This window comes from Pristiophorus japonicus, chromosome 12 (assembly GCF_044704955.1).
Source record: "Pristiophorus japonicus isolate sPriJap1 chromosome 12, sPriJap1.hap1, whole genome shotgun sequence".
NCBI classification, from domain to species: domain Eukaryota; kingdom Metazoa; phylum Chordata; class Chondrichthyes; family Pristiophoridae; genus Pristiophorus; species Pristiophorus japonicus.
Window position 1 is genome coordinate 126,567,470 of NC_091988.1, and position 20,789 is coordinate 126,588,258.

A 20,789-nucleotide genomic window follows, 5' to 3' on the forward strand; every position below is an offset into this window, starting at 1 on the left:
GGAGCTGATCGAGTATGGTCAGTGCTTCGATGCTGGGGATGTTGGCCTGAGCAAGAACACTGACTTTGGTGCGTCTATCCTGCCAATGGATTTGCAGGATCTTGCAGAGACAGCGCTGGTGGTACTTCTCCAGCGTTTTGATATGAATGCTGTATATAGTCCATGTCTCTGAGCCACATAGGAAGGCGGTTATTACTACTGCCCTGTAGACTATAAACTTGGTGTCAGATTTGAGGTCCTGGTCTTCAAACATTCTCTTCCTCAGGTGACCGAAGGCTGCGCTAGTGCACTGAAGGCAGTGTTGGACCTCGTCGTTAATGTCTGCTCTTGCTGACAGGAGGCTCCTGAGGTTTGGAAAATGGTCCACGTTGTCGAAGACCTCGTCGTGGATTTGGGGGTTAGCGCTGTGTGACGGGGTCAGGTTGGTAGAGGACCCTTGTCTTACAGATGTTTAGCATAAGGCCTATGCTTTCGTACGCCTCGGTGAAGATGTTGGCGATGGCTTGGAGTTCGGCCTCCAAGTGTGCGCAGACGCAAGTGTCAACTGCGTGCTGTAGTTCAGTGGCAGAGGATGAGACGACCTTGGATCTGGCCTGGAGACGGCGGAGGTTGACCAGATTCCCTTTTGTTTTATAATTTAGCTCTACTCCAGCGGGGAGCTTGCTAAGGGTGAGATGAAGCATTGCAGCGAGGAAGGTCGAAAAGAGCGTTGGTGCTACTCTGTTTCTCCAAGGTGGCCCCCGGGGTAGCAGCTCCCTTGGGAGCTCCTCTGCTTAACAAATTTATCCTTGGCCATCCGTTGCCACCTACACCCTTTCTCCCCCAATCTCCCCCCTCACGATTTAAGTTTCCAGTGGCCCTAATAGTGGGTATATTTCTTACCCCTAAAGCACAAATCCATGCTGCAAGGGCAGCTACCTGAGTCCACTGCCATCCCCCAACCATGCCTGCTCTACACCTCCATCAGTGAGCGCCGGATGTCATCTCAAATCGATCGTCAATCTACCGCCAAGACTTCGCTCCCCCACTGGTTGTGGTCAGCTCAGCTACTCCTCGCAGACACTATCAATGTCCGGGGAGGTCCCAACCAACTCACAGGTTTAGACCCTACCAAGTACATCCTTTCCTTCTGTGCCTGTCCCAGGACCAAGTTTTAATCGAGCCGATTCCATCCCGTTGGCATCTCGGCCTCCCTTCCGCCGCCAGTCCCGCTTGACTGCGGAGGCGAAAGCAAATGGAGGAATTGCGGCAGGCACATGGTGCCTGTAACGGCGACGGGCATATGGTGCGTGTAACGGCATCGGGCACGTGGTGCCTGTAACGGTGGTGGGCACGTGGTGCGTGTAACGGCGGCGGGCATATGGTGCGTGTAACGGCAGCGGGCACGTGGTGCCTATAACGGCGGTGGGCATATGGTGCGTGTAACGGCGGCGGGCACGTGGTGTGTGCAATGGCGGCGGGCACGTGGTGCGTGTAACAGCGACGGGCACGTGGTGCGTGTAACAGCGATGGGCACGTGGTGTGTGCAATGGCGACGGCCATTCTATCATCTCAGATTACAAGTAAGCATCTAATAGTTACCATCACACACACTAATCCCGGATTACAAATAAACACACACATCTATTCTTTTACTTAAAGTTCAAGCGATCATAAGCAAAAACTCACACGTACTAACAGCAGCGAGTGCTCGATTCGGCGGTGACTAGATGTGGCTCTTTAACTGGCACCTACCCGCAGTCCAATAGCAAAGATGAGAATGCCATCCAGACCGTGAAATGACTCTTCACAAAGTGCAAGGAATTTGGTCAGTCAGAGCTTCTAGTTTTCATCATCATAGGCAGTCCCTTGGAGTCGAGGATGACTTGCTTCCACTCTAAAAGTGTGTTCTCAGGTGACTGATGAGACCAATGCGGGACCTACAGTCTCTGTCACAGGAGGGGCAGATAGTGGTTGAAGGAAAGGGTGGGTGGGGCGCCTGGGTTGATGCACGCTCCTGCTGTCTACGCTTGGTTTCTGATTATTCTCGACGATGGGACTCGAGGCGCTTAGCACCGCCACCCCACCCCTCCACTCCCCCGATACTTTTCCTCCACTTTGGGCGGTTGTGGGCCAGGGATTCCCAGGAGTTGGTGGGGTAACACACCAGGTGAAGGTGTAGAAACAAACCTTGCACAAAGACTTATGAGCCTCTGCAAGACATGACTTCCTAAAGCGAGACCACTCCTACAGCCTAGATATTGAAGTGAGGCAGAACCTTGTGCACTTGTTGGCATGAACCAACGTCAGTAGTGTTACAATGACAGGAATGCTAAGTCACTTCTGGAGTGACCTTGTCCATAGAATGTGCCTCGTATGGATTTGTGGTATTGTGTAAGGACTTTACATTGGCGACGAGAAATCGGAATCAACGACCCACGAGAATGGCCACCGGTAGCACAGATGAACGGTACTGTGTTGGTGAGGACTGGGACGATTTCATTGAGAAGCTCAGCAGAGTTTTGTCACGAAGGACGGGCTGGGAGACGCAGCGGCCGACAAGCGAAGGGCTCATCTGCTGATCAGCTGTGGACCTAAGACTTACTCATGAAAGACCTGCTAGCACCGGAGAAGCTGGCGGACAAACCTTTGAAGAGCTCAGCAAACTAATCGGTGAGCAGCTCAAACCAGCAAGCAGCGTACACATGACCCGACACAGATTCTATAACCACCGACGTCGGGAAGGATAGAGCATACCGGATTTTGTTGCGGACCTCCGCCGCTTGGCCAGCCTCTGTAAGTTCACAGACGCCTGCAGGGGGGGGGGGGGATGCTAAGCGATTTCTTTATTGAGGGCATCGGTCATGCTGGGATTTTCAGACAGCTAATTGAGACCAAGGACTTGACCTTGGAAGCAGCGGTGTTGATGGCTCAGACTTTTATGGTGGGGGAGGAGGAAACCAAGATAATATCTGCCTCCATCAGGGAGTAAATATCATAAACGTGAGACAGAGCCCCGCAGGCAGCCAAGGGCAGTTCGAGACACCCCAGGCAGCAATAGACCCAAGAGTAAGTCTCCAACAAAGACAATGGCAGGCTGAACGGACATTTACCCCCCCCCGCCCCAGTGGACAGTTGACCAGCGATGGGGCCATTGACACCCACTAACAGGATGCTCAAGAGCAGTCAAAGGGACAATCAGCGAGGAATGCCTTGTAACAGCTCTTTTGTTCACAACAATGGGAATCTCAGTTCATGCTGGAGGTGTGGGGGCAGACATGCTGCCAGGACTTGCAGGTTTCAACAGTTCGTCTCCAAAAATTGTAACCTCAGTGGCCATTTAGCCAGAATGTGCAGAAAGCCTGTAACCAGGCTAATATACGAGGCGGATGAACCAGATGAGGGGTCTGCGAGGCAGGATGACGTTTGCGGCAAATCAATGGACGCTGAAGTTCAGCGGGTTCATTTGGCAAACATTCACAGCTCATATACCAAAACGCCACCCATGATGATGAAAGTCCTATTAAACGGCATCCCTGTATGCATGGAGCTGAACACGAGGGCCAGCCAGTCACTCATGAGTGTTCAACAATTCGAAAAGCTGTGGCCACTCAAAGCCAGCAGACCCAAACTAGAACGCATTGAGACGCAATTACAGACATACACTAAAGAAATCATTCCAGTGCTAGGCAGTGCAATGTTGGCAATTACACACAATGGATCGGTGAACCGGCTGCTGCTCTGGATTGTCCTGGGCAATGGTCCCGCACTGTTGGGGACGGGCTGGTGAGCTGAGATGAACTGAAAATGGGGGGATGTGCACGCCATGTCATCTGTGGAGCGAAGTTCATGCTCACAGGTCCTACAGAAATTTGAATCACTATTTCAACCTGGCGTCGGGATGTTCAAAGGTACCAAAGTAGTGATACGCATCACCCCGGACTCCAGACCAGTGCACCACAAAGCCAGAGCTATGCCGTATGTGATGCGGGAGAAAATTGAAAGCGAGTTGGACCGGTTGCTGAGAGAGGGCATCATCTCGCTCGTTGAACTCAGCGGCTGGGCGAACCCCATCGTTCCCGTCCTAAAAGCGGATGGCTCGGTCAGGATCTGTGGCGACTACAAGGCCACTATCAACCGGGTGTCCCGACAAGACCAATTCCCGCTCCCGAGAGCGGAGGACCTTTTTGCCACGCTGGCAGCTGGCAAGCTGTTCACCAAGTTGGACCTCACTTCAGCCTACATGACCCAAGAACTGGTTGACGAATCTAAACTACTGACCACCATCACCACGCACAAGGGACTGTTTGTTTACAACAGGTGTCTGTTTGGCATTTGATCAGCGGCCGCGATTTTTCAAAGAAAGATGGAAAGCCTGCTCAAATCCATTCCCAGAACAATCGTATTTCAGGACGACATCCTCATCACCGGTCGTGACACCAAGGAACACCTCCACAACCTGGAGAAGGTGCTACGCCGACTGGACCGGGTTGGCCTGCGACTCAAGAAGCCTAAATGTGTGTTCTTAGCTCCTGAGGTTGAGTTTCTGGGCAGGAGGGTTGCTGCAGATGGGATTCGGCCGACCGAATCCAAAACGGAGGCGATTCGACGAGCAGGCCCTGCAACACATCGGAGTTGCGTTCATTTCTGGGACTCTTGAACTATTTCGGGAACTTTCTGCTGAACTTAAGCACATTGTTGGAGCCGCTACACGTGCTTCTGCGTAAGGGTTGCGATTGGCTTTGGGGGGACTGTCAGGAACGGGTTTTCAATCAGGCGCGGAACCTACTTTGTTCAAATAAGTTGTTGACCTTGTACGACCCCCGTAAGAAATTTGTTCTGACATGTGATGCATCGTCCTATGGGGTTGGGTGCATGTTGCAGCAGGGTAATGTTGAGGGCCAACTCCAACCTGTGGTTTATGCCTCCAGGTCGCTCTCTCAAGCTGAACCGGGATATGGGATGGTTGAGAAGGAAGCACTCGCATGTGTCTATGGGGTGAATAAGATGCATCAGTACCTTTTTGGCAGGAGGTTCGAATTAGAAACGGACCACAAGCCGTTAACATCCCTTCTGTCAGACAGCAAGGCTGTCAATGCCAATGCGTCAGATCGCATACAGCGATGGGCTCTCACGCTCGCTGCGTATAACTAAACCATCCGGCACCGGCCTGGCACCGAAAACTGCGCTGATGCGCTCAGCAGGCTTCCACTGGCCACCACGAAGGGGGCAGCGGGGCAAAGCGCTGAGATGGTCATAGCTGTCGATGCCTTTGACATCTGGACCAACAGAGATCCCCTCCTATCCTTGATTAAGAAATGTGTCCTGATTGGGGATTGGGCGCCCGCACACAGAGCATGCCCCGAGGAGGTCAGATCGTTTCAGAGACAACTGGATGAGCTCTCCATCCAAGCCGACTGCCTACTATGGAGCAGCCAGGTAGTCATGCCCCAGAGGGGCAGGGACGCATTCATCAGGGAACTCCACAGCGAGCAACCAGGCATCGTGCTGATGAAGGCCATTGCCCGGTCACATGTTTGGTGGCCGGGAATTGATTCAGACCTGGAACACTGTGTTCACAGGTGCACGACGTGTGCCCAGCTAGGTAATGCCCCCAGGGAGGCCCCGCTCAGCCCGTGGCCCTGGCCCACCAGGCCATGGTCACGTATTCACTACGCGGGCCCGTTCATGGGAAAAATATTTCTCATTGTGGTTAAACTCGAAATGGATTGAGTGCATCATTTTGAATTCGTGCATGACATCCACCACTGTGGAGAGTCTGCGCGCGGTCTTTGCGACCCACAGCTTGCCAGACATCCTTGTTAGCAATAATGGCCCATGTTTCATAAGCTACGAATTCCGGGAGTTCATGTCGGGTAATGGCATTAACCATGTTAGGACAGCACCGTTCAAGCCGGCCTCCAATGGCCAGGCGGAACGTGTGGTCCAAATCATAAAACAAGGCATGCTCCAGATTCAAGGACCCTCCCTTCAATGCCGCCTATTGCGCCTCCTGCTGGCCTATAGGCCCCGACCGCACTCGCTCACGGGGGTCCCGCCCGCGGAGCTACTCATGAAACGAACAGTCAAAACTCGGCTGTCCCTCATTCATCCAGTCCTGTCCGACATTGTTGAGGGCAAGCGCCAGTCCCAAAACGAGTACCATGACCGAAATTCAAGGGGGAGATGTATAGAAATTGATGACCCCGCATTTGTTCTCAATCACGCTTTGGGGCCCAAATGGCTTGCGGGTACTGCAATAGAAAAAGAGGGGAATAGGGTCATCGTGGTTAAACTTAACAATGGGCAGATATGCCGCAAGCATCTGGACCAAGTAAAAAAAAAGGTTCAGCTGGACACTGAGGAACCTGAGGAAGATCATGAGATGGTATTCACACCACCGCCAGTTAACGAGCAACAAGAACATTCAGCAGCATGCACAGTCCCTGCGGTCAGCCTGGACAGGCCGGAATCACCACAGGTGACAGACACGCATCCCAAGGCTCAACAACCAGAGCCCCAACTGCGGCGCTCCACGAGAGAGCGCAGACCACTCGAGAGACTTAACCTATGCACCCAATAAGGTGTTGAGGGGGAGATGATGTCATGTATGTAACCTTTATGTAACAACACTGCAATACTGTATATATGTAAGAAATGCACACCTTGACCACAGGGGGTGAACTTGTGGGAGACACTCCTCACCTGGTCACCCAGGTATATAAAGGGAGGTCCCATGCAGGGTCATCACTTCTTGGTCCTGTGAATAAAGGTTCAGGTCACAGAGTGACCTTGTCCATAGAATGTGCCTCATGTGGGTTTGTGGTATTGTGTAAGGACTTTACAACTTCACAACACCCTGGTGATACAGTGTGGATGAAACTCCCTGGCCAGAGTGCAGGAACTTACATATGTGTGGTGGGTCCAAGAAATGATGATGTCCAAGTCGGAGACTTATCATACCACAGGAATCGGCGTCACTTGATTTACGCTGATGAGCCACCCGTAAACAACACTTATGAGATTGAGGACTTTCCTGCAACGCTGGTCTCTAGCGGTCCTCTGAAACATCCACAGTGTCCTGAGAAACAACAGTTACACGAAACGCCTGGTCATCAATCACCGATGGCAGGTCTGGAATACAGCGGCAGGACAATTTGTTTTAATAGTGCCTGCTTGTGATTCCACGTTTTGATTCGGTTAAATCTCAGAGTTCCTTTATGTGTGTTTTTTTAACTTTGAGGTAATATATTCTTTTATTGTGAGGGAAAGATGTGATGCGGAATGTACGTTAGATGTAGGTATGTAGCATCTTCGTCATGGGATTTGTCAGGTGATGTCAGATGATTTGTTCTCTCTCGCTCACTCTCTGCTGTGGAAAGCAGCTGGCTGATTCAGCTCCTGAAATTACTGAGCGTTTACTGGTTATTTTACTTAAATAAAACATTGATATTCTTTACAACAAATCATAGCTGCACCTAGTGATATCGACTCACTGGGCTCTTGCTACAGACACTGGTAAGTACACCTTCCAGCTGGATGGATTTGTACGTGTGAATAAGCACGTCTCCAGTTCACTAATGCCCTTGAATGTAATGAGCTGGTTACAATGTGAAAATTGCTTTTACCTGTTTTTTCAATTGGCCTGAGTTTTGTATATGCTGCAGGTGCATGCTTCCTTCACATCTCCTGATGAAGGCCAACATCCTTTGTGCAAGGTTGTCAGGGTCTTTAGTATGATTTTAGAGATGAACTCTTGTCAAGGATGGCATTAGTAGCAGTGGAAATGTTGGGCACACCCACATTAAAGATTGCAGTTAGCAGAGGATGGTTTTTGAACCATCGACCTCTGGGTTATGGGCCCAGCACGCTTCCGCTGCGCCACTCTGCTGCTGGTCAGGGTCTTTAGTAACTCTTTTAGAGTCTACCTGCAAAACATAAACATTAAACTGTGCCACCCGACCTGGGTGACACACCAGACATTTACAAGGCCCTTTTTTTTCCTTTTTTTTTTTGTGTTTTTTTTTTTTTTTTTGGGCACTAAAATCACAATTTTTCCGGTGCCCCCTATAAAAGGGAAGGGGACACTAAAAACACCGGCAATTAAAACAAATTAAACTTTAAAACGTAAAATCAAATTAAAATTTGGTTGCCGGGCGTGATGATGCACTCCAGTCCCTCCGGTGCCCACCTCTCGCGGAAGGCTGCGAGCGTACCGGTGGACACCGCGTGCTCCATCTCCAAGGACACCCTGGACCGGATGTAAGAGCGGAAGAGAGGCAGGCAGTCAGGTTGAACGACCCCCTCGACCGCCCGCTGCCTGGACCGGCTGATGGCACCCTTGGCCGTGCCCAGGAGCAGTCCTACGAGGAGGCCTTCGGACCTACCCGCTCCCCTCCGCACAGGGTGCCCAAAGATCAGGAGAGTGGGACTGAAGTGCAGCCAGAATTTCAGGAGCAGCCCCTTCAAATAATAAAACAGGGGCTGCAACCTTGTGCATTCCATAAAAACATGGAACACGGACTCTTCCAGACCGCAGAAATTGCAGGCGGCCTGGGAGTCCGTGAACCGGCTTAAAAATTTGTTGCACGGCACTGCTCCGTGCACCACCCTCCAGGCCAAGTCCCCGATGAATAGTGGGAGGACCCCTGCGTAGAGTGCCCTCCATCGGGGACCCCCGCCTCCTCCGGACGGCAAGATGGTACGCCAGGGTCTTTAGTATGCCGGGCTACTCTCGGGCCAGCTGGTCTCAGTGATTGATGCTGGTGAGCATTATGAGAGATTCAGTTCAGGCAGGTTAGTTTAGTGCTCCATTAGTTTTCCTGGACTATTGCATGCACAATATCAATTTGATGAGATCCCTTCATTCGGATATCTTTGCTCGGTTAGATCTGCGTGATACGAGCTTTTGAAGGTTTGTAATGTTCTAAGCTGTCCCATGAATGTATGTGCATACAGTTAGTCTGGGCATTTGCAGTTTCACAGTGCCTTGCTGGCTAACAATTATTGCTAATTGTTCCGAATCTCATCCCAGGCTCTTTCAATTTCTGAGCTGGTGCTGGCATGTTTAGTGATCCATATCCCAGTAGTTTGCTGTCTGAACCTGAACAACTCAAACTGGATTTTACTCAGCCCATCAAGTCAGCTGGGCTTTGTGAACAATGGCCCAATTAATAATCTAGTGATTAATTAGCTGATTGAGCAATGTGAGACTGTCACTGCTTGGCTGGGTTCTGACTGGTGAGTTTATTGCATTTCTAAGGCATGAATCTGGCCGACAGAAACACGAGCATCTCATAAACACAAAAGGAAAATATACTCCAAGCATCCTCAACCACGTCAAGTGGGTTTTTTATGGGTCATAACCACTGGATGATATATTCCAGTCAATTCTGCAGGGGTTTCTCATGATTGGCCTTGAACAAAACATTTCTAATCCTTCACAAGCTATTGTATGCAGGCCCATTTTCATTAGTACCTGGAAACAGGGTAGCAATTTTGCTCTCCTGTTTACTTTTATCAATTTTTCATTGAACCTAACACCCAAAACAGCAATAAATGGAGATGGTCACTCAGTCAGGATTCCCAATGGGGCAGATTGAATTTTGAATTTTGGAAGCTTGTCTCAGGCACCAAATGGCGGTTTCTACTTACAACGGAAAGTTTCATACAATCCCAAATGATGGATGATTTTCTGCTTTTGTACTAAGCCCATGATTTTCCAACCATGAAACTAAATGGAAAGAAAATCGCAGACTGGAGTATAGAAGCGAAAAAACCCATTGCATTTGCTCAAAAATGAAGCCATTTAACATTGGGCTAATAATTCATTTTTCTTTCTTGTAGAATTTATGGAAGCAACATTCAAAAGCTTTTAGTGAACTGAAAGAAAATGAGGAGCAAAGGTCAGTAAATCATTGCAGTTGCATTTTGGAATACGAGTCACTGTTAAAACCAAAGCAATTCACAAAATGTAGTTGTGAAACAGCGAGTTCCATTTATAATATATGTTGGAAATCTCAGAGGGTCAGGCAGCATCTGTCGCGAGAAAAGCAGAGTTAACGTTTCGGGTCGAAGACCCTTCGCAGAACTTGCTTTTCCCTCCATAGACGCTGCCTGACCCGCTGAGATTTCCAGCATTTTCTGTTTTTATTTCAGATTCCAGCATCTGCTGCATTTTGCTTTTGTATTTGAGTTCCATTTATGAGTTCCACTAATGTACTAAATGTTTCAAGGCACTTTACAGAAAATAGCAAAACAAATGAAACAGGGGAAAGGAGGGTTAACGACAAATGTTTACAGTACAGAAGGTTATAATTTGACCTACGGGCCTAGAAATTTGGGCTTATCTGTGGTGGCAGAGGTCGCGGGTTTGGGAGATGCTGCTGAAGAAGCCTTGGCGAGTTGCTGCAGTGCAACTTGTAGATAGTACACACTGCGATCTTGCTGTGCTATTAAATTAGGTGATGGCTAGTCTGTATCTTAACTCCAACTGTCTGCCTTGGTTCCAATCTTATCAATCTGAGTTTTGAAATGTTGAATTGACCCCCAGATAGTCCCAGATTCCCATTACCCTTAGTGTGAAGAAGGACTTCCTGACATCGCCCTGAACGGCCTAGGTCTCATTTTCAGCCTATGCCCCTTGGTCTGGGCGCTCCCAGCAGAGAAAGCCAACATTTCATTAGCCTTTTAAAAAAAATTTTGTACCTGTCACTTGCTTTTAGTGATTACTGTACATGGGCCACTAAATCGCTCTGATCCTCCATGGTTCATAGCTTCTCACCATGTAGAAAATACTCAGATTTATCTTTCTTAGATCCTCATATTGAACTCCATCTGCCACAGTTTTGTCCACTCACTTAATGTATTCATAGAAACATAGAAAATACTCATGCCTTTTGCATATGTCTGATCCCATCTATACTACTTACTGTGCCCCTTAACTTAGTGTCATCAGCAAACTTGGATATACGGATCTAAATTATTTATGAATGTAGTGAGTAGCTGAGGTCCCAGTACAGATACCACTAGTAATGTCCTGCCAATTTGAATACAGACCCATTATCCTTACTCTCTCTCTTCTACTTCCTAACTAACTCCCTACCAATGTCAAAAGGTTGCCTCGAATTCAATGTACTCTCATTTTTGTTAACAGTCTCTTATGTGGAACCTTATCGAATGCCTTCTAGAAGTCCATATAAATAACATCCATAGACATTCCTTTATCTACCATGTACTTACCACCTCACAAAATTCAACTAGGTGCATAGACATGACATACCCTCCACAAATCCATGCAGGTTCTCTCTGATAGTTCATATTTGTCCAAGTGCTCAGTCACTGTATCCCTAATAACAGATTCTGGTCACTTCCCAGTAACAGACATTGGACTAATAGGTCTATCATTTCACAGTTTATCTCTCCCTACCTTCTTAAGTAATGGAGTGACATTGGCAATTTTACAATCCAAGAGGAAAATTCCTGAATCAAAAGGGTATTGGAAGATCGTGACTAAAGCATCAATAATTTCCTCATCTACTTATTTTAGTATCCTGGGGTGGAATCCACTAGTCCTGCAGATTTGTCTCTTCAACTCTTATTATTTTCTCCATTACTCTTTTAACATATTAAATCTAGTAAGTTATTCCGCTTGATTTATTTTTAGTTTTCTTCGTATCTCTTGTACTTTATTGAAGCCTTTAGGATTAATGGGGCAATGACATAGAGCAGTGGTGAACGGTAGTTTTCAGACTGGAGGGATGTATACAATGGTGTCCCCCAGGGTCAGTATTAGGACCACTGCTCTATGTCATATATGAATGAAAGAAAGAAAGACTTGCATTTATATAGCACCTTTCACAACCACCGTACATCTCAAAGCGCTTTGCAGCCAATTAAGTACTTTTGAAGTGAAGTCATTGTTGTAATGTGGGAAATGAATTGATAAATCGAATTGGGTATACAGAGAATAATTTCAAAGTTTACAAATGACTCAGAAATGTAGTAAATAGCGAGGAGGATAGTAACAGACTTGAGGAGGACATAAAATAAACTGGTGAAATAGGCAGATGAAATTTAATGCAAAGAAGTGTGAAGTGATGAATTTTGGAATGAAAATTAAAGAACATAACATAAGTACATAAGAAATAGGAGCAGGAGTCGGCCATTCGGCCCCTTGAGCCTGCTCCACCATTCACTAAGATCATGTCTGATCTTCAACCTCAACTCCACTTTTCTGCACTACCCTGTCAAGCCCTGTACTAATTTTGTTTGTTTCAATAAGATCACTTCTCATTCCTCTAAACTCTAGAGAATATCGGCCTAGTCTACTCAATCTCTCTTCATAGGACAATCCCCCCATCCCAGGAATCAGTCTGGTGAACCTTCGTTAAACTCCCTCTTAGGTAAGGAGACCAAAACTGTGCACAATACTCCAGGTGTGGTCTCACCATGGCCCGATATAATTGCAGGAAATGTAATATAACTAAATGGTACAATTTTAAAGGGGATGCAAGAGGGACCTAGGGATTTATGTACACAAATCTTTGAAGATGGCAGGACAAGTTGATCAAGCTGTTAAAAAACAGATGAGATCCATAGCTTTATAAATAGAGTACAAAAGCAAGGAAGTTATGTAAAATCTTTATAAAACATTGGTTAGGCTTCAGCTGGAGTGTTTACTTTTGGGTATCACACTTTAGAGAGAATATCAAGGCCTTGGAGCGAGTGCAGTGGAGATTTACCAGAATGGTACCAGGGATGAGGGAATTCAGTTATGTGGATAGACTGGAGGAGCTGGGGTTGATAGAGTAGATAAGGAGGATCAGTAACCAGGGGACACAGATTTAATGTAATTGCCAAAATTGGAGGAAGATGAGGGAATGTTTTTTTACACAGTGAGTTGTTCTAATCTGGAATGTACTGCCTGAAAGGGGGCGGAAGCAGTTCCAACAGGAACACCAAAAGGGAATTGGGTATATACTTAAAACATAGATATGTGGAAAGAGCACGGCAGTGGGACTAATTGGAAAACTCCTTTTTGAGAGCCGGCACAGGCCCAATGGGCCAAATGACCTCCTTCTTTGCTGTATCATTCAATGATTTATCCTCAGCCTCTACTGTGAGTATTTAGCAAATCCACCATTTTCTGATTTTAAATGACAATATCCCCTGCATCTGTCTTTAAGAGCCGAAACCTCACTCGTAGCCACCGTCTTTCACTTAAAATTCCTGTAAAAACCTTTACTACTTTCTTAGTAAGCTTTTGCTGTTCCAATCTGCAGAATCTCTGCTCTTTCCCTTTGTATAAGCCCTTTTCGTTTTATACCATCTCCCGCTAATCTTGTTGTCCGAGGTTGTATAATTACACAAGGAGAACTCATGCCTTTTTTTCGTTCATGGCATGTGGGCGCCGCTGGCAAAGCCAGCATTTATTGCCCATCCCTAATTGCCCCTTGAGGAGGTGGTGGTGAGCCGCCTTCTTGAACCGCTGCAGTCCCTGTGGTTAGGGTACTCCCACAGTGCTGTTAGGCAGGGAGTTCTGGGATTTTGACCCAGCGACGATAAAGGAGTGGCAGAAAAGGTATAGAGGATGCAGAATTCCTAAAGTGCATTCAGGAGAACCTTTTTAGCCAGTACGTAACTAGCCCATCAATAGAGGGGGCAGTTCTGTAATTCGATTTAGGGAATAAAGCTGGGCAGGTGGAAAGGGTACCAGTGGAAGAGCATTTTGGTGGTCGTGATCATAATTCAGTTAGATTTAGCGTAGTTATGGAAAAAGTTATGGAAGATAGACTAGGTGTAAAAGTTCTTAATTGGGGAAAGGCCAGTTTTACTAAGCTGATATGTGATTTAGAAAAAGTGGACTTGAATTAACCACTTGAAGGTAAATCAGTGTCAGATCAGAGGGATGCATTCAAGGAGGAGATAGTGAGGGTTTAAAGCAAATATGTTCCTGCGAAGAAAAAGGGTAGGACTCTCAAAACTAGAGCTTCCTGGATATCAAGGAACATACAGAGTAGGATAAGGAAAACAATGGAGCTTTTGACAGACACAGAGAGCTCAATAACAACAACAACTTGTATTTATATAGCGCTTTTAACGTAGTGAAACGTCCCAAGGCGCTTCATAGGAGTATTATGAGATAAAGATTTAACACTGAGTCACATAAGTAGAAATTAGCGCAGGTGACCAAAAGCTTGGTCAATAGATGTGTTTTAAGGAGCATCTTGAAGTAAGGGGAAGATTTAGGGAGGGAGTTCCTGACCTAGGCAGCAGAAGGCACGGCCATCAATGATTGAGCGATTATAATCAGGGATGCTCAAGAAGGCAGAATTAGAGGAGCGCAGACATGTCATAACAACGTAAGAAATAGGAGCAGGAGTAGGCTATATGGCCCCTCGAGCCTGCGCCGCCATTTAATATGATCATGGCTGATCCGATCATGGACTCAGGTCCACTTCCCTGCCCACTCCCCATAATCCCTTTTTCCCTTATTGGTTGAGAAATTGTCTCTGTATTAAATTTATTCAATGACCCAGCTTCCACAGCTCTCTGAAACAGAGAAACATAGAAACATAGAAAATAGGTGCAGGAGTAGGCCATTCGGCCCTTCGAGCCTGCACCGCCATTCAATATGATCAACTTCAGTACCCCACTCCCGCCTTCTCTCCAGACCCCGTGATCCCCTTAGCCATAATGGCCACATCTAACTCCCTCTGGAATATATCCAACAAACTGGACTCAACAACTTTGTGTGGTAGAGAATTCCACAGGTTTACCACATTTTGGGTGAAAAGGTTTCTCCTCATCTCGGTCCTATATGGCTTGCCCCTTATCCTTCGACTGTGACCTCTGGTTCCCCAACATTGGGAACATTCTTTCTGCATCTAACCTGTCTAGTCCTGTCCTAATTTCATATGTTTATATGAGATCCCCTCTCATTCTTCTAAATTCCAGTGAGTATAAGCCTAGTCGATCCAATCTTTCTTCATGTGTCAGTCCTGCCATCCCGGGAATCATAGAAACATAGAAACATAGAAAATAGGTGCAGGAGTAGGCCATTCGGCCCTTCTAGCCTGCACCGCCATTCAATGAGTTCATGGCTGAACATTCAACTTCAGTATCCCAGTCCTGCTTTCTCGCCATACCCCTTGATCCCCCTAGTAGTAAGGACCTCATCTAACTCCTTTTTGAATATATTTAGTGAATTGGCCTCAACAACTTTCTGTGGTAGAGAATTTCACAGGTTCACCACTCTCTGGGTGAAGAAGTTCCTCCGCATCTCGGTCCTAAATGGCTTACCCCTTATCCTTAGACTGTGACCTCTGGTTCTGGACTTCCCCAACATTGGGAACATTCTTCCTGCATCTAACCTGTCTAACCCCGTCAGAATTTTAAATGTTTCTATGAGGTCCCCTCTCATTCTTCTGAACTCCAGTTGATCCAGTCTTTCTTGATAGGTCAGTCCCGCCATCCCGGGAATCAGTCTGGTGAACCTTCGCTGCACTCCCTCAATAGCAAGAATGTCCTTCCTCAGGTTAGGAGACCAAAACTGTACACAATACTCCAGTTGTGGCCTCACCAATGCCCTGTACAACTGTAGCAACACCTCCCTGCCCCTGTACTCAAATCCCCTTGCTATGAAGGCCAACATGCCATTTGCTTTCTTAACCACCTGCTGCACCTGCATGCCAACCTTCAATGACTGATGTACCATGACACCCAGGTCTCTTTGCACCTCCCCTTTTCCTAATCTGTCACCATTCAAATAATAGTCTGTCTCTCTGTTTTTACCACCAAAGTGGATAACCTCACATTTATCCACATTATACTTCATCTGCCATGCATTTGCCCACTCATCTAACCTATCCAAGTCGCTCTGCAGCCTCACAGCATCCTCCTCGCAGCTCACACTGCCACCCAACTTAGTGTCATCCGCAAATTTGGAGATACTACATTTAATCCCCTCATCTAAATCATTAATGTACAGTGTAAACAGCTGGGGCCCCAGCACAGAACCTTGCGGTACCCCACTAGTCACTGCCTGCCATTCTGAAAAGTACCCATTTACTCCTACTCTTTGCTTCCTGTCTGACAACCAGTTCTCAATCCATGTCAGTACACTACCCCCAATCCCATGTGCTCTAACTTTGCACATCAATCTCTTGTGTGGGACCTTGTCGAACGCCTTCTGAAAGTCCAAATATACCACATCAACTGGTTCTCCTTTGTCCACTCTACTGGAAACATCCTCAAAAAATTCCAGAAGATTTGTCAAGCATGATTTCCCTTTCACAAATCCATGCTGACTTGGACCTATCATGTCACCTCTTTCCAAATGCACTGCTATGACATCCTTAATAATTGATTCCATCATTTTACCCACTACCGATGTCAGGCTGACCGGTCTATAATTCCCTGTTTTCTCTCTCCCTCCTTTTTTAAAAAGTGGGGTTACATTGGCTACCCTCCACTCCATAGGAACTGATCCAGAGTCAATGGAATGTTGGAAAATGACTGTCAACGCATCCACTATTTCCAAGGCCACCTCCTTAAGTACTCTGGGATGCAGTCCATCAGGCCCTGGGGATTTATCGGCCTTCAATCCCATCAATTTCCCCAACACAATTTTCCGGCTAATAAGGATTTCCCTCAGTTCCTCCTCCTTACTAGACCCCCCGACCCCTTTTATAACCGGAAGGTTGTTCGTGTCCTCCTTCGTGAATACCGAACCAAAGTACTTGTTCAATTGGTCCGCCATTTCTTTGTTCCCCGTTATGACTTCCCCTGATTCTGACTGCAGGGGACCTACGTTTGTCTTTACTAACCTTTTTCTCTTTACATATCTATAGAATCAGTCTGATGAACCTTCGCTGCACTCCCTCAATAGCAAGCTCCAGATTAGGAGACCAAAACTGAACATAATACTCAAGGTGTGGTCTCACCCAAGGCCCTGTACAACTGCAGCAAGACCTCCCTGCTCCTATACTCAAATCCTCTCGCTATAAAGGCCAGCATGCCATTTGCTTTCTTTACTGACTGCTGTACCTGCATGCCTACCTTCAATGACTGATGTACCATGACACCCAGGTCTCGTTGTAACTCCCGTTTTACTAATCTGTCACCATTCAGATAATAATCTGCCTTCCTGTTTATGCCACCAAAGTGGATAACCTCACATTTATCCACATTATACTGCATCTGCCATGCATTTGCCAACGCACCTAACCTGTCCAAGTCACCCTGCAGCCTTTTAGCATCCTCCTCACAGCTCACACTGCCACCCAGTTTAGTGTCATCTGCAAACTTGGAGCTATTACATTCAATTCCTTCGTCTAAATCATTAACGTATATTGTAAATAGCTGGGGTCCCAGCACTGAACCTTGCAGCACCCCACTAGTCACTGCCTGCCATTCTGAAAAGGACCCGCTTATTCCCACTCATTGCTTCCTGTCTGCCAACCAGTTCTCTATCCATGTCATTACATTACCCCCAATGCCATGTGCCTTAATTTTGCACACTAATCTTTTGTGTGGGACCTTGTCAAAAGCCTTTTGAAAGTCCAAATACACTACAGCCACTGGTTCTCCCTTATCCACTCTACTAGTTACGTCCTCAAAAAACACTAGAAGATTTGTCAAGCATGATTTCCCTTTCATAAATCCATGCTGACTTGGACCGATCCTGTCACTGCTTTCCAAATGCGCTGCTATTACATCTTTAATAATTGATTCCAGCATTTTCCCCACCACCGATGTCAGGCTAACCGGTCTATAATTCCCGGTTTTCTCTCTCCCTCCTTTTTTAAAAAGTGGGGTTACATTAGCTACCCTCCAATCCATAGGTACTGATCCAGAGTCCATGGAATTTTGGAAAATGGTCACCAATACATCTACTATTTCTAGGGCCACTTCCTTAAGTACTTTGGGATGCAGACTATCAGATCCCGGGGATTTATTGGCCTTCAGTCCCATCAGTTTTCCTAACACCATTTCCTAGAATTTCCCTCAGTTCCTCCTTCTCGCTAAACCCTCGGTCGCCTAGTATTTTCGGGAGGTTATTCGTGTCTTCCTTAGTGAAGACAGAACCAAAGTATTTGTTCAATTGGTCTGCCATTTCCTTGTTCCCCATTATGAATTCACCATTCCCCATTCTGACTGCAAGGGACCTACATTAGTCTTCACTAATCGTTTTCTTTTCGCATATCTATAGAAGCTTTTGCAGTCAGTTTTTATGTTCCCTGCAAGCTTACTCTCATACTCTATTTTCCCCCTCCTAATTAGACCCATAGTCCTCCTCTGCTGAATTCTAAATTTCTCCCAATCCTCAGGTTTGCTGCTTTTTCTGGCCAATTTATATGCCTCTTCCTTGGATTTAACACTATCCCTAATTTCCCTTGTTAGCCACTTTAGCCACCTTTCCTGTTTTATTTTTATGCAAGATAGGGATGTACAATAGTTGTAACTCATCCATGTGATCTTTAAATGCCTGCCATTGCCTATCCACCGTCAACCCATTAAGTATTATTCGCCAGTCTATCCTAACCAAATCACGCCTCATACCATCGAAATTTCCTTTCTTTAATTTCAGGAACCTAGTCTCTGAATTAACTGTGTCGCTCTCCATCTTAATGAAGAGTTCTACCATATTATGGTCACTCTTCCCCAAGGGGCCACGCACGACCAGATTGCTAATTAATCCTCTCTCATTACACAAGACTCAGTCTCGGATGGCCAGCTCCCTAGTTGGTCTAGAAAACCATCCCTGATACACTCCAGGAAATCCTCCTCCACAGTATTGCTACCAGTTTGGTTAGCCCAATCAATATGTGGGTTAAAGTCACCCATGATAACTGCTGTACCCTTATTGCACGCATCCCTAATTTCCTGTTTGATGCCATCCCCAACCTCATTACTACTATTTGGTGGTCTGTACACAACTCGCACTAACGTTTTCTGCCCTTTGGTGTTTTACAGCTCTACCCATACAGATTCCACATCATCCAAACTAATGTCCATCCTTACTTATTGCGTTAACCTCCTCTTTAACCATTAACACTACCCCACCTCCTTTTCCTTCCTGTCCAACCTTCCTGAATATTGAAGCGTTGAGGAGGTGGTGGGAATTCGTGAGGCCTATAAAAGGCCCAGTGGGAGTCCGGGGATGGGTGACCACAGGAAGAGCAGTGGAAGGAAGGTAGTGCAGAGGTCCCCTGTGGTCATCCCCCTCCAAAACAGATATACCATTTTGGGTACTGCTGGAGGGGGGGGGATGACTCACTAGGGGAGGGCAGCAACAGCCAAGCCCATGGCACTGTGGGTGGCTCTGCTGCATAGGAGGGCAGGAAAAAGAGTGGGAGAGCTATAGTGGTAAGGGATTCTATTGTAAGAGGAATAGATAGACGTTTCTGCGGCCGCAATCGAGACTCCAGGATGGTATGTTGCCTCCCTGGTGCAAGAGTCAAGGATGTCTCGGAGCAGTTACAGGACATTTTGGTGGGGGAGGGTGAACAGCCAGTTGTTGTGGTGCATATAGGTATTAGCGATATAGGTATAAAACGGGATGAGGTCCTACAAGCTGAATTTAGGGAGCTAGGAGTTAAATTAAAAAGTAGGACCTCAAAGGTAGTAATCTCAGGATTGCTACCAGTGCCACATGCTAGTCAGAGTAGGAATCACAGGATAGCTCAGATGAATCCGTGGCTTGAGGAGTGGTGCAGAAGGGAGGGATTCAAATTCCTGGGACACTGGAACCAGTTCTGGGGGAGGTGGGACCAGTACAAAATGGACGGTCTGCACCTGGGCAGGACCGGAACCAATGTCCTAAGGGGAGTGTTTGCTCGTGCTGCTGGAGAGGCGTTATAACTAATATGGCAGGGGGCTGGGAACCTATCCAGGGGGACAGAGGGAAGTAGAATGGGGTCAGAAGCAAAAGAAAGAAAGAAGAAAAGTAAAAGTGGAGGGCAGAGAAACCCAAGGCAAAAATCAAAAAGGCCCACATTACAGCAAAATTCTAAAGGTGCAAAGGGTGTTAAAAAAACAAGCCTGAAGGCTCTGTGCCTCAATGCGAGGAGTATTCGGATTAAGGTGGACGAATTAACTGCACAGGCAGCTATTAATGAATGTGATATAATTGGCATCACGGAGACATGGCTCCAGGGTGACCAAGGCTGGGAACTCAACATCCAGGGTATTCAACATTCAGGAAGGATAGACAGAAATGAAAATGAGGTGGGGTAGCGTTGGTGTTTAAAGTGGAAATTAATGCAATAGTAAGGAAGGACATTAGCTTGGATGATGTGGAATTGGTATGGGTGGAGCTGCGGAATACCAAAGGGCAGAAAACGCTAGTGGGAGTTGTGTACAGACCACCAAACAGTCGCAGTGAGGTTGGGGAGGGCATCAAACAAGAAATTAGAGATGCATGCAATAAAGGTACAGCAGTTATCATGGGCAACTTTAATCTACATATATATTGGGCTAATCAAACTGGTAGCAAGATGGTGGAGTAGGATATTCCTGGAGTGTATTAGGGATGGTTTTCTGGACCAATATGTCGAGGAACTAACTAGAGGGCTGGCCATCCTAGACTGGGTGATGTGTAATGAGAAAGGACTAATTAGCAATCTTGTTGTGCGAGGCCCCTTGGAGAAGAGTGACCATAATATGGTAGAATTCTTTATTAAGATGGAGAGTGACACAGTTAATTCAGATACTAGGGTCCTGAACTTAAGGAAAGATAACTTCGATGGTATGAGTCGTGAATTGGCGAGAGTAGACTGGCAAATGATACTTAAAGAGTTGACGGT

General features: G+C 46.7%; 1 protein-coding gene across 1 annotated transcript in view; it reads left to right on the forward strand.

Annotated features, from left to right (window-relative positions):
* The window catches only part of sycp2 (synaptonemal complex protein 2), a 1,164,109-nt gene that overhangs the window by 1,094,909 nt on the left and 48,411 nt on the right, over positions 1-20,789 (forward strand). Inside the window, exon 40 of the mRNA XM_070894856.1 lies at positions 9,826-9,884. Coding sequence (XP_070750957.1) covers positions 9,826-9,884 — 59 coding nt within the window. The remainder of the gene's footprint in view (positions 1-9,825; positions 9,885-20,789) is intronic.